This window comes from Cucurbita maxima, unplaced genomic scaffold (assembly GCF_002738345.1).
Source record: "Cucurbita maxima cultivar Rimu unplaced genomic scaffold, Cmax_1.0 Cma_Scf00081, whole genome shotgun sequence".
In the NCBI taxonomy this organism is placed as follows: domain Eukaryota; kingdom Viridiplantae; phylum Streptophyta; class Magnoliopsida; order Cucurbitales; family Cucurbitaceae; genus Cucurbita; species Cucurbita maxima.
In genome coordinates this window covers 431752-444405 of record NW_019272097.1, presented here as the reverse complement: position 1 = coordinate 444405, position 12654 = coordinate 431752, and the positions used below count along the sequence as shown (strand labels likewise).

The 12654-nt window shown below is 36.4% G+C and overlaps 1 protein-coding gene across 1 annotated transcript; it reads left to right on the top strand.

Annotated features, from left to right (window-relative positions):
• The first annotated feature begins 944 nt into the window (after positions 1 to 944).
• Positions 945 to 4178, top strand: LOC111472642 (endoglucanase-like). Its single transcript, XM_023118252.1, has 3 exons — positions 945 to 1100; positions 3167 to 3580; positions 3691 to 4178. Exons 1-3 carry the CDS (start codon positions 945 to 947, stop codon positions 3844 to 3846), a joined length of 726 nt encoding a protein of 241 aa, XP_022974020.1. The 3' UTR covers positions 3847 to 4178.
• Positions 4179 to 12654: the final 8476 nt, after the last annotated feature.

Sequence of the window (12654 nt, the reverse complement as noted above, 5' to 3'; positions counted from 1 at the left end):
TGCCCTTCTAAGTCCATAGTCGGCGGTGGAGTGCCTGCAAAGAGAGTCAGCCTCACCCACAACTATGACAAACGCTGAAGAGTTGTTGTATTATTCGGTGAGAGGAAATTTGTTGTTGGAAGAAAAAATGCGTAACAAAGGAGAGAGAGAATAACTGAATTCTGACTGCCTTCAAAATCAGGTTGTTATTTATTGTCAACAAATCCCCTATTTAAAATATAAATTATTATAAATATGGGTGGAGAGTGGCCAACTAAATATGTGCCACTCCCTACAAAATTTCCGTCTAAAATTTTGCTTTCGAAGCCACCGTCCAATTGCTTCCATCACAAGAGCATTCCTCGGATACCACCGGTGCTTTTCCATCTCCGACGGATTTCAAACGCTGCCCGTAGGACAACAACTTCATCGGACTTGCATCTGCACTATGGTTCCATTGGTTCGGAGTGGCACAATCGCCGAGTTAAACTTCTCCTTTATCCTCGGATTTGACACATTGCCCTGATACGGGATGTAGCATTATGTATGGTATTGGTGCTTTAGAATTTGGATCCGCAAGAAACGAGCTTTAGTTTCAAAATCTAACTAAAGAAATATATAAATGTTTGATTTGTTATAATGGAGGGTTAGATTGAGAAGCAACCAATTAACCTTGATTCACTCTCTCGATTAAGTGGAAGCATTTGTTTAAGTGTTGGGGGTACTATCTTTAGTCCATGAGTGATCCATAACACCAAAACTTTCATCTAATTATCTTAATAATCATTTAAAACTCACCATTCTTCCTTCTGAGACGGTGGCATACTCGTTGTGGCTAGTTTCTTCGTGCGGAATCCTAATGTCGCATCGCTCAAATACTCAAAAGCCACGACGGTGATTTACTACCACGGCGAGGTGATTGGAGAGGGGGAGACGCCGGCGGATTGACGAAGGCAAAGGACACGATGGCGACGAATGTGACGGTGGAGATCGAGGCGGAGGAAATGGATGAGGGTCTGAGTTTGATGGAGGATTTGAAGTCGGGAGGTTTGAATATCAGTAGGCACACGAAAATGCCAGGAAGGGTCAAAATAGTTGGTTTCATCAAGAAAAGGTTTGAGGTAAAAATGAACTGCTCATCTACTTTCAATACTAAAACCCAAATGACTAAAAGGGAAGGTTGTGATAAGCATGTAAAAATTTATGATTAATGAAGAATTATGGGAGGAATTTAAAACCAAATGGCTATTAGGTTCGTAGTGTTGAAATTACGAGTAGTATTAAAATTTTTAATTATGGTACGTAGGTTGTTTATAAATTTTTTGGATTATATTACTTTTTACTTTGCTTATGTAACTATATTAGTACGTTGGATCGACAGTGAATTTGTTTGACCATGAGTGAGTGTGACTCCCAAACCTTTGTAACGACTCATGTCTAGGATTTGACATGGTCACGTTGCCTACTCTTTGTTTCTAAGAGTGAAAGCTATTCCCACGAACTAACTCGAGTTCTTCCTGCATGTTTTTTTCCTTGCTCACATGCGTCCTAGAAAAATTCTCCACAGGTTACGTGCATCATAGAATTGCTCCAAGCAAAACATACCTAACCGTGAAGTTCTTATAATTGTGCTGTCGAAAAGGAAAATGAACCTTATTGGAATATGGAGTGACTATCCATGTTCTAAAGTATTTCTTAGCTATCATCTGCTCACGATCCCTCTCGTTTGGAAGTGGTTTCGATTCATTCATGTACCCCTCATTTGCCCGGGTGTCACATACCTACCAACTTTCACATTAGTTCGTTTTCAAACCACATCTTACTGGGAGAGATACTGCTCTAATACAATTTGTATCGTCTCATGTCCAAGATTCAGAGCCATCAGGTATCGAATCTGGATTACAAATCTTGATCTATCCTAGACATGACGCGTTACAATTTTGGTCGACCCTAAAAGCTTGATCAAACAGTTTAGAATGATCCACTAATCCAAAACCAGTTCGGTGTAATGGGTCGTCCCTTCAAAAGTTTCCCTGAGTTTAACGACGTGACTTTTTAAACTTCACATTAACCCGCCATCAATTCAAAAGAAGAGAATTTGTTTGAAAAAAGAAGGCCAGATGGCCAATTTATTTTTATTAGTGGGGACATAAAATTATAGACTTTCATTTTTTCTCCTTCCACACAATCAAATTCAAAAGGTGACATTTTCCAAGCGAGGGCATCGAGGCTCATAATATAAGTTCTTACCAAACTACTCATCGAATAGCCAAACTACACGTCGAATTGTTTACGGTAAAAAAGACAAAGCAATCTTAATTTATTTATTATATGCTTTGGACCTTCTAAATATGCGACATCAAAATTCAACGTTTAGAATATTCTACTCTCTCCCCTAGAATATATATATGTATATATATATTAGCTAGTGTTAGTCTCGTTTAAATCTTTTTTTAACTATGCAATTGGAGACGGACAACCATAATCTAAATAAATAAATTAATAAATGCATAGTATTGTATGAAAAGTGTATAAATAAAATATTTTCAATAATTTGATAGGTTAACTATTTTATTTTTATTAATTTAGATTATTAAAATAATTTTATGCATTTGTGAATTATTAGGTGGAAAAATGTCTCCAACTCAAAAAAAATGTAGTGGGGGTATTATATAAGAACTTATCATAAACGTAGTTAGCTACTATTTTAACTTTTAATTTGAGACAGGAATAAGCTTCGAGTTTTACTTAAGAAAAAGGGGCCATAATGTTAAAATATTGGTTCTGTGGGCAAGATATGTATGAACGTTGCTAGCTTTGTTAGAAAAATTTGCTTATTACTCAACAAATTATCAAAGGTGGAAACACAATTTATTAACAAAGCAACTGAATTAAGAAAAATGGAAGGAGTTTGACGGTTACATGGATCTTTGATCTTTTGAACAAATTTCAACCTATTAATGAGATATATAAGCAACCTTTGGGCTATGCTTCTCTCACCCCGATTCATAAAAGAGAAGAAAAAATGGGAAGAACTTTTCAAGTTGTTCTTTTTCTAGCATTGTTTGTGTTTTTACCTCCTTCTGTTTATTCTTTACCGTTGTCAACAAACGGAAGGTGGATCGTTGATTCGACAACAGGGTGTCGAGTGAAGCTTGTGTGCGTGAATTGGCCTTTCCACACACAGAGCATGCTAATAGAAGGTCTCAACCACAGGCCATTAAAAGAGCTGGCAGATGAGGCAATCAAGTTGAGGTTTAATTGTGTACGACTCACGTATGCAACTCAAATGTTCACTCGTTATGCAAATAGGACAGTTGAGGAGAATTTTGACCTTCTCGATTTAGAGCAAGCAAAAGCCGGATTGGCTCAATATAATCCTTTTGTGTTGAACAAGACTATTGCTGAAGCCTATGAAGCTGTTGTTGATGTGCTTGGAGAGAGTGGTTTAATGGTGATTGCCGACAACCATATGAGTCAGCCAAGATGGTGTTGCTCCCTTGACGATGGCAATGGATTTTTTGGAGACCGCTATTTTGACCCTCAAGAATGGCTACAAGGTCTTAGCTTAGTTGCTCAACGCTTTTCCAAGAAACCAACGGTACGTAAAAATTAAGGAAAATTCTCACACTCTTGAAACTAAACTCAAACATTTAAAGACTTCTATAATTTTTCACTAACAAAAGAACATTCTTTTGTTATGACATTTAGGTGGTTGGAATGAGCCTACGAAACGAGATACGAGGAACCAATGAAAATGCAAATGATTGGAAAAATTATGTTACTCAAGGAGTAACAACAATCCACAACATTAACCCAAATGTTTTAGTGATTGTTTCGGGCCTAAATTTTGATAATGATCTTTGATGCTTAAAAGAGAAGCCCTTGAATGCAAGCGCCTTAGACAACAAGTTGGTTTTTGAGGTGCACTTGTATTCGTTCAGTGGAGATGCAGAGAGTAAATTTATAAACCAGCCACTAAATAATATTTGTGCAGATATTATCAATGGCTTTGTAGACCATGCTGAATTTGTTAGAGAAGGACCAAACCCATTTCCTTTGTTTGTCAGCGAATATGGGTACGATCAGAGAGAGGTTAACGATGCAGAAAATCGGTTCATGAGTTGCTTCACAGCTCATCTTGCACAAGAAGATTTAGATTGGGCATTATGGACTTGGCAAGGTAGCTATTATTATAGGGAAGGCCAGGCAGGCCCGGCAGAAACTTTTGGAGTTCTCGACTCCAATTGGACTCAAATTAAAAATCCAAACTTTGTCCAGAAGTTTCAACTATTGCAGACTATGTTGCAAGGTAAGTATAAATATATTAACGATTTTGAATATATGGATCTATAACAAGTGTAAAAGACATTTTTTTACGGCGCACAGATCCAAATTCCAATGCATCGTTCTCGTATGTTATATATCATCCACAAAGTGGCCAATGCATCCAAGTCTCAAATGACAACAAAGATATGTTCATGGGTAATTGCTCCAACTCAGGTCGATGGACTCATGACAATGATAGCACTCCAATTAGGATGTCAAGCACTGGTTTATGCTTAAAAACAAGCGGAGAAGGCCTTATGCCATCTCTCTCAACAGATTGCTTCGGCCCTCAGAGTTCTTGGAGAGCCATTTCAAACACTAAGCTTCATTTGGCCACCATAACTCAAGATGGGAAGAGCCTTTGCTTGCAGGTTGCAAACTCTAATTCTTCAAAAATTGTGACAAACTCTTGTATTTGCACTGATGGTGCTCCAACTTGCCTCGAAGACACCCAAAGTCAATGGTTTGAACTCGTTGAAACCAACACATTGTGAGTTGCTTATGTATTTGGAAGAATAAATATATGACATGCCCGACTTTGAATTGGCCCCTATTTTATCTCTAATTCTATTCATGCTCGTGCTTAATTATAACCGATTTTATTTATCGTACAAACATATACGAAAAATAATACGAACAATAATGATCGTATAAAAGATTGGACATATAATAAACAATAGAAAAAAATTATTGACCATTTAACTACGAATTTAAGCATAAAATCGACAACCCTAATATGACTCCGGCATTTTCAAAACTTGCGTGCCAACACTAAATTCAAATTCCAACAACTACTAGTATATTGGACCAAATTCTCAATTCCCATTTTAAACTAATTAATAAACCAAGCAACATTTGTTGGAACAAGTTTGAACCGTTGGGATTGAGGATCATCCATGCAACTTCCCTCGTCTTTAAAGCAAATGCATTTCTTCACAACAACTGAAGTACCAGATTCCTTCTCCAAGCAAAAATGGTCTTCGCCAATTGGAGATTTGCTTTCGAAGCCACCTTCCAATTGCTTCCATCACCAGAGCATTCGTCGGATACCACCGGTGCTTTTCCATCTCCGACGGATTTNGGTGCTTTTCCATCTCCAACGGATTTCAAACGCTGCCCATAGGACAACAACTTCATCGGACTTGCATCTGCACTATGGTTCCATTGGTTCGGAGTGGCACAATCGCCGAGTTAAACTTCTCCTTTATCTTCGGATTTGACACATTGCCCTGATACGGGATGTAGCATTATGTATGGTATTGGTGCTTTAGAATTTGGATCCGCAAGAAACGAGCTTTAGTTTCAAATTCTAACTAAAGAAATATATAAATGTTTGATTTGTTATAATGGAGGGTTAGATTGAGAAGCAACCAATTAACCTTGATTCACTCTCTCGATTAAGTGGAAGCATTTGTTTAAGTGTTGGGGGTACTATCTTTAGTCCATGAGTGATCCATAACACCAAAACTTTCATCTAATTATCTTAATAATCATTTAAAACTCACCATTCTTCCTTCTCAGACGGTGGCATACTCGTTGTGGCTAGTTTCTTCGTGCGGAATCCTAATGTCGCATCGCTCAAATACTCAAAAGCCACGACGGTGATTTACTACCACGGCGAGGTGATTGGAGAGGGGGAGACGCCGGCGGATTGACGAAGGCAAAGGACACGATGGCGACGAATGTGACGGTGGAGATCGAGGCGGAGGAAATGGATGAGGGTCTGAGTTTGATGGAGGATTTGAAGTCGGGAGGTTTGAATATCAGTAGGCACACGAAAATGCCAGGAAGGGTCAAAATAGTTGGTTTCATCAAGAAAAGGTTTGAGGTAAAAATGAACTGCTCATCTACTTTCAATACTAAAACCCAAATGACTAAAAGGGAAGGTTGTGATAAGCATGTAAAAATTTATGATTAATGAAGAATTATGGGAGGAATTTGAAACCAAATGGCTATTAGGTTCGTAGTGTTGAATTACGAGTAGTATTAAAATTTTTAATTATGGTACGTAGGTTGTTTATACATTTTTTGGATTATATTACTTTTTACTTTGCTTATGTAACTATATTAGTACGTTGGATCGACAGTGAATTTGTTTGACCATGAGTGAGTGTGACTCCCAAACCTTTGTAACGACTCATGTCTAGGATTTGACATGGTCACGTTGCCTACTCTTTGTTTCTAAGAGTGAAAGCTATTCCCACGAACTAACTCGAGTTCTTCCTGCATGTTTTTTTCCTTGCTCACATGCGTCCTAGAAAAATTCTCCACAGGTTACGTGCATCATAGAATTGCTCCAAGCAAAACATACCTAACCGTGAAGTTCTTATAATTGTGCTGTCGAAAAGGAAAATGAACCTTATTGGTATATGGAGTGACTATCCATGTTCTAAAGTATTTCTTAGCTATCATATCCTCACGATCCCTCTCGTTTGGAAGTGGTTTCGATTCATTCATGTACCCCTCATTTGCTCGGGTGTCACATACCTACCAACTTTCACATTAGTTCGTTTTCAAACCACATCTTACTGGGAGAGATACTGCTCTAATACAATTTGTATCGTCTCATGTCCAAGATTCAGAGCCATCAGGTATCGAATCTGGATTACAAATCTTGATCTATCCTAGACATGACGCGTTACAATTTTGGTCGACCCTAAAAGCTTGATCAAACAGTTTAGAATGATCCACTAATCCAAAACCAGTTCGGTGTAATGGGTCGTCCCTTCAAAAGTTTCCCTGAGTTTAACGACGTGACTTTTTAAACTTCACATTAACCCGCCATCAATTCAAAAGAAGAGAATTTGTTTGAAAAAAGAAGGCCAGATGGCCAATTTATTTTTATTAGTGGGGACATAAAATTATAGACTTTCATTTTTTCTCCTTCCACACAATCAAATTCAAAAGGTGACATTTTCCAAGCGAGGGCATCGAGGCTCATAATATAAGTTCTTACCAAACTACTCATCGAATAGCCAAACTACACGTCGAATTGTTTACGGTAAAAAAGACAAAGCAATCTGATTTTATTTATTATATGCTTTGGACCTTCTAAATATGCGACATCAAAATTCAATGTTTAGAATATTCTACTCTCTCCCCTAGAATATATATATATATATATATATTAGTTTGTGCTAGTGTCGTTTAAATCTTTTTTTAACTATGCAATTGGAGACGGACATAGCTCTAATTTGAGTGAACTAAAAAAAGACGTTGAAATCATTATTCCCAACCTTACACTGTGGACAAAATACTGAGAATTGTTAATAATTGAACGTAGGTTTGTTATCATCAAAACATCAATTAATTAGTTGGACATTAAGGGCCAAAAAGCCAACACGGAGAAAGATTGCAACTCAGCATTTGAGTGTCTCGCTTTTGGGTTGTGACTATAGTGTGCTATATTGGGTCGAGAACGTGCATGGGACGGACGCTGCGATGTTGGCTAAAGACATGCACATGGACTGAATTGATCGCGTATCTTGATTAGCTGTTCTGATGAGTTTTTGTCGGGAACACTGATGTTCAACTGTGAACTCCTGGTTCTAACCTAGATTCGTATCCGACCTAATGCACATGGACTGGATTGATCGCGTATCTTGATTAACTGTTCTGATGAGTTTTTGTCGAGAACACTGATGTTCGGCTGTGAACTCCTGGTTCTAACCTAGATTCATATCCGACCTAATTTTTTGCATTTTTAATCTCTCTACATTTTTTTATTCATTCATTTCCACTGCTTCTCCTTTCACTCTATGGTTTCTCTCTGGCAATGGTTTCGCACCACTTGTTCTGCTGTGCTTCCTCTCGTGGGGTTAGGATGATGAGATCCCGTGGGGTCAGGACGATGAGATCCCTACATACAACAGTGACTTTGAGAACAAAATTTCAAATATGAAAAATAGAGGCTTACTGATGTGAGAACTTGACTTGGAGTCGAACAGGGAACATTAATTGTTGCAATTAGGGGACATGGCGTGGGGGTTGGATCGAGAATGTGAAATTTGTTGAGGTTGAAAAAATTTTGGCAGCTCGCCAAAATCCTGTTGAGGACTATTGGGAGTGAGTCTCACATTGGTTAATTTAGTTGAAGATCATGGGTTTATAAGTGAGGAATACTATCTCCATTGGTACGAGGCCTTTTGAGGAAGCCCAAATCAAAGCCATGAGAGCTTATGCTCAAAGTGAACAATATCATATCATTGTAGAGAGTCATGATTACTAACAAATCCATGTGATTACACATCTAAAAGAACCTTTATGTTTTAGGTTCATGAAATTAAGTCCCTCCCTATTGTAAAAAGGACATCAAGGAAAATAATTCTTTTCTTTGTTGGGATGATTATTCTCTATCGAAAAACGAGATGTGAAATACAACTATACAACTTACTGTCCATGGGCACTTTTCATTATATGACCACTCGTATGCAATTTGAATTTTCAAGAGCTTACCATAAAATTTTTCCCCCAAACATGGAGCCCATTGATTTCATTACAAATCTTTTGAATTGGGCCTTTGTTCTTAGCATAGGGGTTTCTTTGGTTTTGGAGTCTTAAAACCTTGGTTCTTTGTTCTTAGCATTCTTTATGCCTTTTCATTGTTTGGGTTTGATAAGCATACTAAATACATGTTCTTAAGGTGGCCTCCTGATTACTTAAAAGTCAAAGTCTCATCTCGAGCTCATTCTTATTTAGGGAAGCATCTAGATTACTTAAAAATCAAAAGCTAGCCTTCGAATTGATTAAAAGTAATGCTAACTTTGAGCTCCTCCTGGATTAGGGTCGTCGCTTAAAAACAAAGGACTATCTTAAAGGTTTACATGAGATAATATCCTTATTGCTTAACAATCAAGTGCTAATCTTTGAGCTCTTCTTGAGTAAGGGTAGTCCTTTGGTTACTTATAAACAAAGGGCTATCCTCAAACTTACCACGAGGTATCATCATGATTTTTTTAAAATCAAAGATAAATATAGAGCTCATCTTGACTTAGGGTAGCCTCTCGATTGGTTAAAATTAAAGTTGAACCCTGAGCATAACATAATCTTTTAACACACCGAAGTAATGGTACTTAATAACCTTTAAGGTATTGAAGGGATTCATTCGATTGCATAATTCTTAAGTTTTATAGATAAGGTATTCTATTCTTTTTCCTTATGTCATGAACCTTTCATAATAATATGCATAAGTTTTTCATGGTATAATAAAATCATAACGTATCCTTTGACAATTCTAGAAGGATCTTGAATCTTGGTTAGGGGTCGTTAGATGTAACGTTATCATTTCCCACAAGCTTTGGCTTAAACACCTAACGTGCTCTAAAAGCTTTGAGATTTTGTAAAATTCTTTTTAAGGTCATACCTAAATAATTTATAAGCTTGAGAAATCATTAGGGTCATAAAAACTTTTTAGGGTTTTTATAGGGGCAATTTGATCATTTATCTCAATTCTTAGGATCATAAAAACTTCTTAAAGTCTTTATAGGGACATTTTGGTTATTTACCTTCTTTGGTTCTTTGCCTCTTCCAAACTTTTTAAAATATTTAGGAGCAATAAACCTCACCAGAAATCCTAACGGTTGAGTCTTAAAATATTTTAAAGATCATTATTAGAATTTTGGTCATTTTACTCTTAAATCTTGGATTAGTACCTAAACACGCTTCAATGGCTTAAAAACTTTATATTATCTTTTACTAAGGGACATTATGATTTATTTTTCATCGATACTTAGTTTAGCTACTTATCCTTATCCAATGATCACCAAATTTCATATATAACCCTAACTTATCATATATGCCTACCATTAAAATTTCATGGGTAACAAAGTTCGTTTGATAGATTATTTTAACGTTATTAGATTCTCGAGCAAAACGTTTGGTTTAGGTCCTTAACTTTTGGTTCTATACTGTTTTCTTCAATATTCATTTAAATCTAAATTACTTAAGGTTCATATTGCATTCAAATTGATTGTTGCATGTATTTCATAAGAATAGTATAAGATTGCTACTCACTTTATCATTGAAGTTCGGGTCCTTGGTTCTCGAGTTTCGAGTATCTGAATTGCTTCAAATTTTTTTTGGTAGATCCATATTTTAGTGTAGTTTTGATAACCATAAAGAATTTTATGAGAATCGGTCTGAATTGAGTTTATCATTATCTTCTTCCTCGAGATAGAGGAAGAAGTGTGTGGCCTGTTGCGAGGTTGCTCTGAGAATCGTCTTCTACAACCCTTCAATTTCTTCATGAAACTTGAAAACAATATTGCAAGGAAGAGCTAGAGATAAAAAATTCACCTCGTGATGAGGTTTCTTACTTATCTTTCTCTCAACCTTGAGAATTGATTTTGGAAGGATGAGTTCTCGCATATGTCCCCAATTTCTCGATTCTTTCTCTCGACATGAAACTCATTTTCATAGATTCTAAAGGTTATTGAGAAATTCGATCGAGAGCTCTTCAGCCCTTAACTTCTTTATGAAACCTTCTCCTCTCATCCTCTTGAAGCTGATGGTATCTTGGTTTAAAGCATAATGGACCTTAGTGAAAAATTTGGTATTTTTCTAAAATTCATAAAAAACGAATCTTATAAGTTTTTTCTTCGATTCTCCTTGATCTTGAGGTCTTTAGCTTTCGTTGTCTTCATGACAATTCTTATTGAGTGCCTAGAAACTGATGGGTATTAGTTTGGATAGATAAATTTTCTTGTAGTCTCGAATTGAAATTTTAAATTTATTCCCTCCCACGGCCATGAAAACTTAAATTGAGGTAATGTGTTTGAGATGTTTTCAGCTCTCGTGTCTTCATGAAACTTGTTGGGGAGCTAATTTCAAAGTTGTAAGAATTGCTTTGAGGAAATTTGATGGACCGTAGTCTCTTAACTTTGGAAAACCCGAGAGCAATGGAACCCATAATCTAAAAGCTTTCAACTCGAGCTTAAAGAATTTTCAAGACTTAATTCTTGTTTCAAATGAAAGCCCCTACTTAATACTTTACGGAATAAGTTTAAACTAAAAGTGAAACCTCCAAATGGTTGTGAATTTGAAGTTCATTTTTTAGAAATTTCTTTTCGAAATATCTCCTCGGTCAAAGGCTTACCTACTTCGTTCTTTAAATCTAGCTGTTGAATCTGAGTTACCTTTAGTTTTCTTGATCATGCTAAAATTTCATGATCATACTAAAGTTTCAAGTTAATAGTTGGATTTGAAGATGGAAGGATTTTGTGTAGGCGGATCTCAATCCTATGATTCTTTGAAAATTGGTATTTCATTAATTTCTTTTTAGTTGAGTGGTATTTTGGTAATTTAAAACTTTGAATACTTTATCATTATTTTTAGAATTTTAGATTAAAATTCTTTAATCTAAAATTTTCTTAAAAAAATTTTGTGAAGAATTTTGTAAACATGCATTGGGATATTTTTTCCCTTTATGATGCCTACGGACGCGTATGTTATGAAAAGAAAAATGATCGTCATTTTTAACATGATGGTATGATGGTCACTATTCCTATCGGGTGTGCGAAGTGACTGGTGGGTCGTCCATATTTGTACGTATGGGTTGTGTGTAGAATAGTAAATACACATCTAATGACCGCTTAGGATAGTTACCTCAGGAAATAGGACCGCTTAGGATAGTTACCTCACGAAATAGGTTTTAAATGATTGGTCTCATTCATCATTGCATGTGTTTGCATCTAACCCCAATAGTGGTGTCACTTATTGAGTATTTCTTAAAATACTCAAGCCACGTGTTACTTTTATATTTCAGGTAAATGCAAGGCACCCTTGCACGGTTGATGGCGACATCGCAAACTTAAAGACGATGACACATGCATAGGATAGTCGTATTTAGTTTTGTAGAGTATAGGTTAGTATAGGGTATTGTTTTTTTTTTTTTTTTTTTTTTTTTTTTTTTTTTTTGTTATGTCCATTTTTAATTTATTCTTTTAATATGGTTTTAAAGACCTTTTCTTAGACATAAGTCTATGGTATTGTCTCATGAATACGTTTTTAAAGAATATTTCCACTCAAGGTATTACATCATGCATGTGGTAGCGACTTTAGGTTAATAGAAAACTAGGATCGTTACAACATTCATGTCTAGCATTATTTGTGTAGGATGATGGCTTGAGGTGGTTGCTAGACAGCTTGAGCTTGCAGTTTCGAAGTAAGACAAGATAGATGAAACAGAAAGCACCATGACGGTGCCTTCCAAAGAACCATTCACATTAGAGGAATAGTGTCACTGGTTACAAGTAGAGAAGTCGAGAGTCGAGAAAAGACAAGCGTCGGCCAAGTCAAAAAATTGTACACAATGTAAGTCCTTATAGGGGGGACAACCTTGCTGCAAAG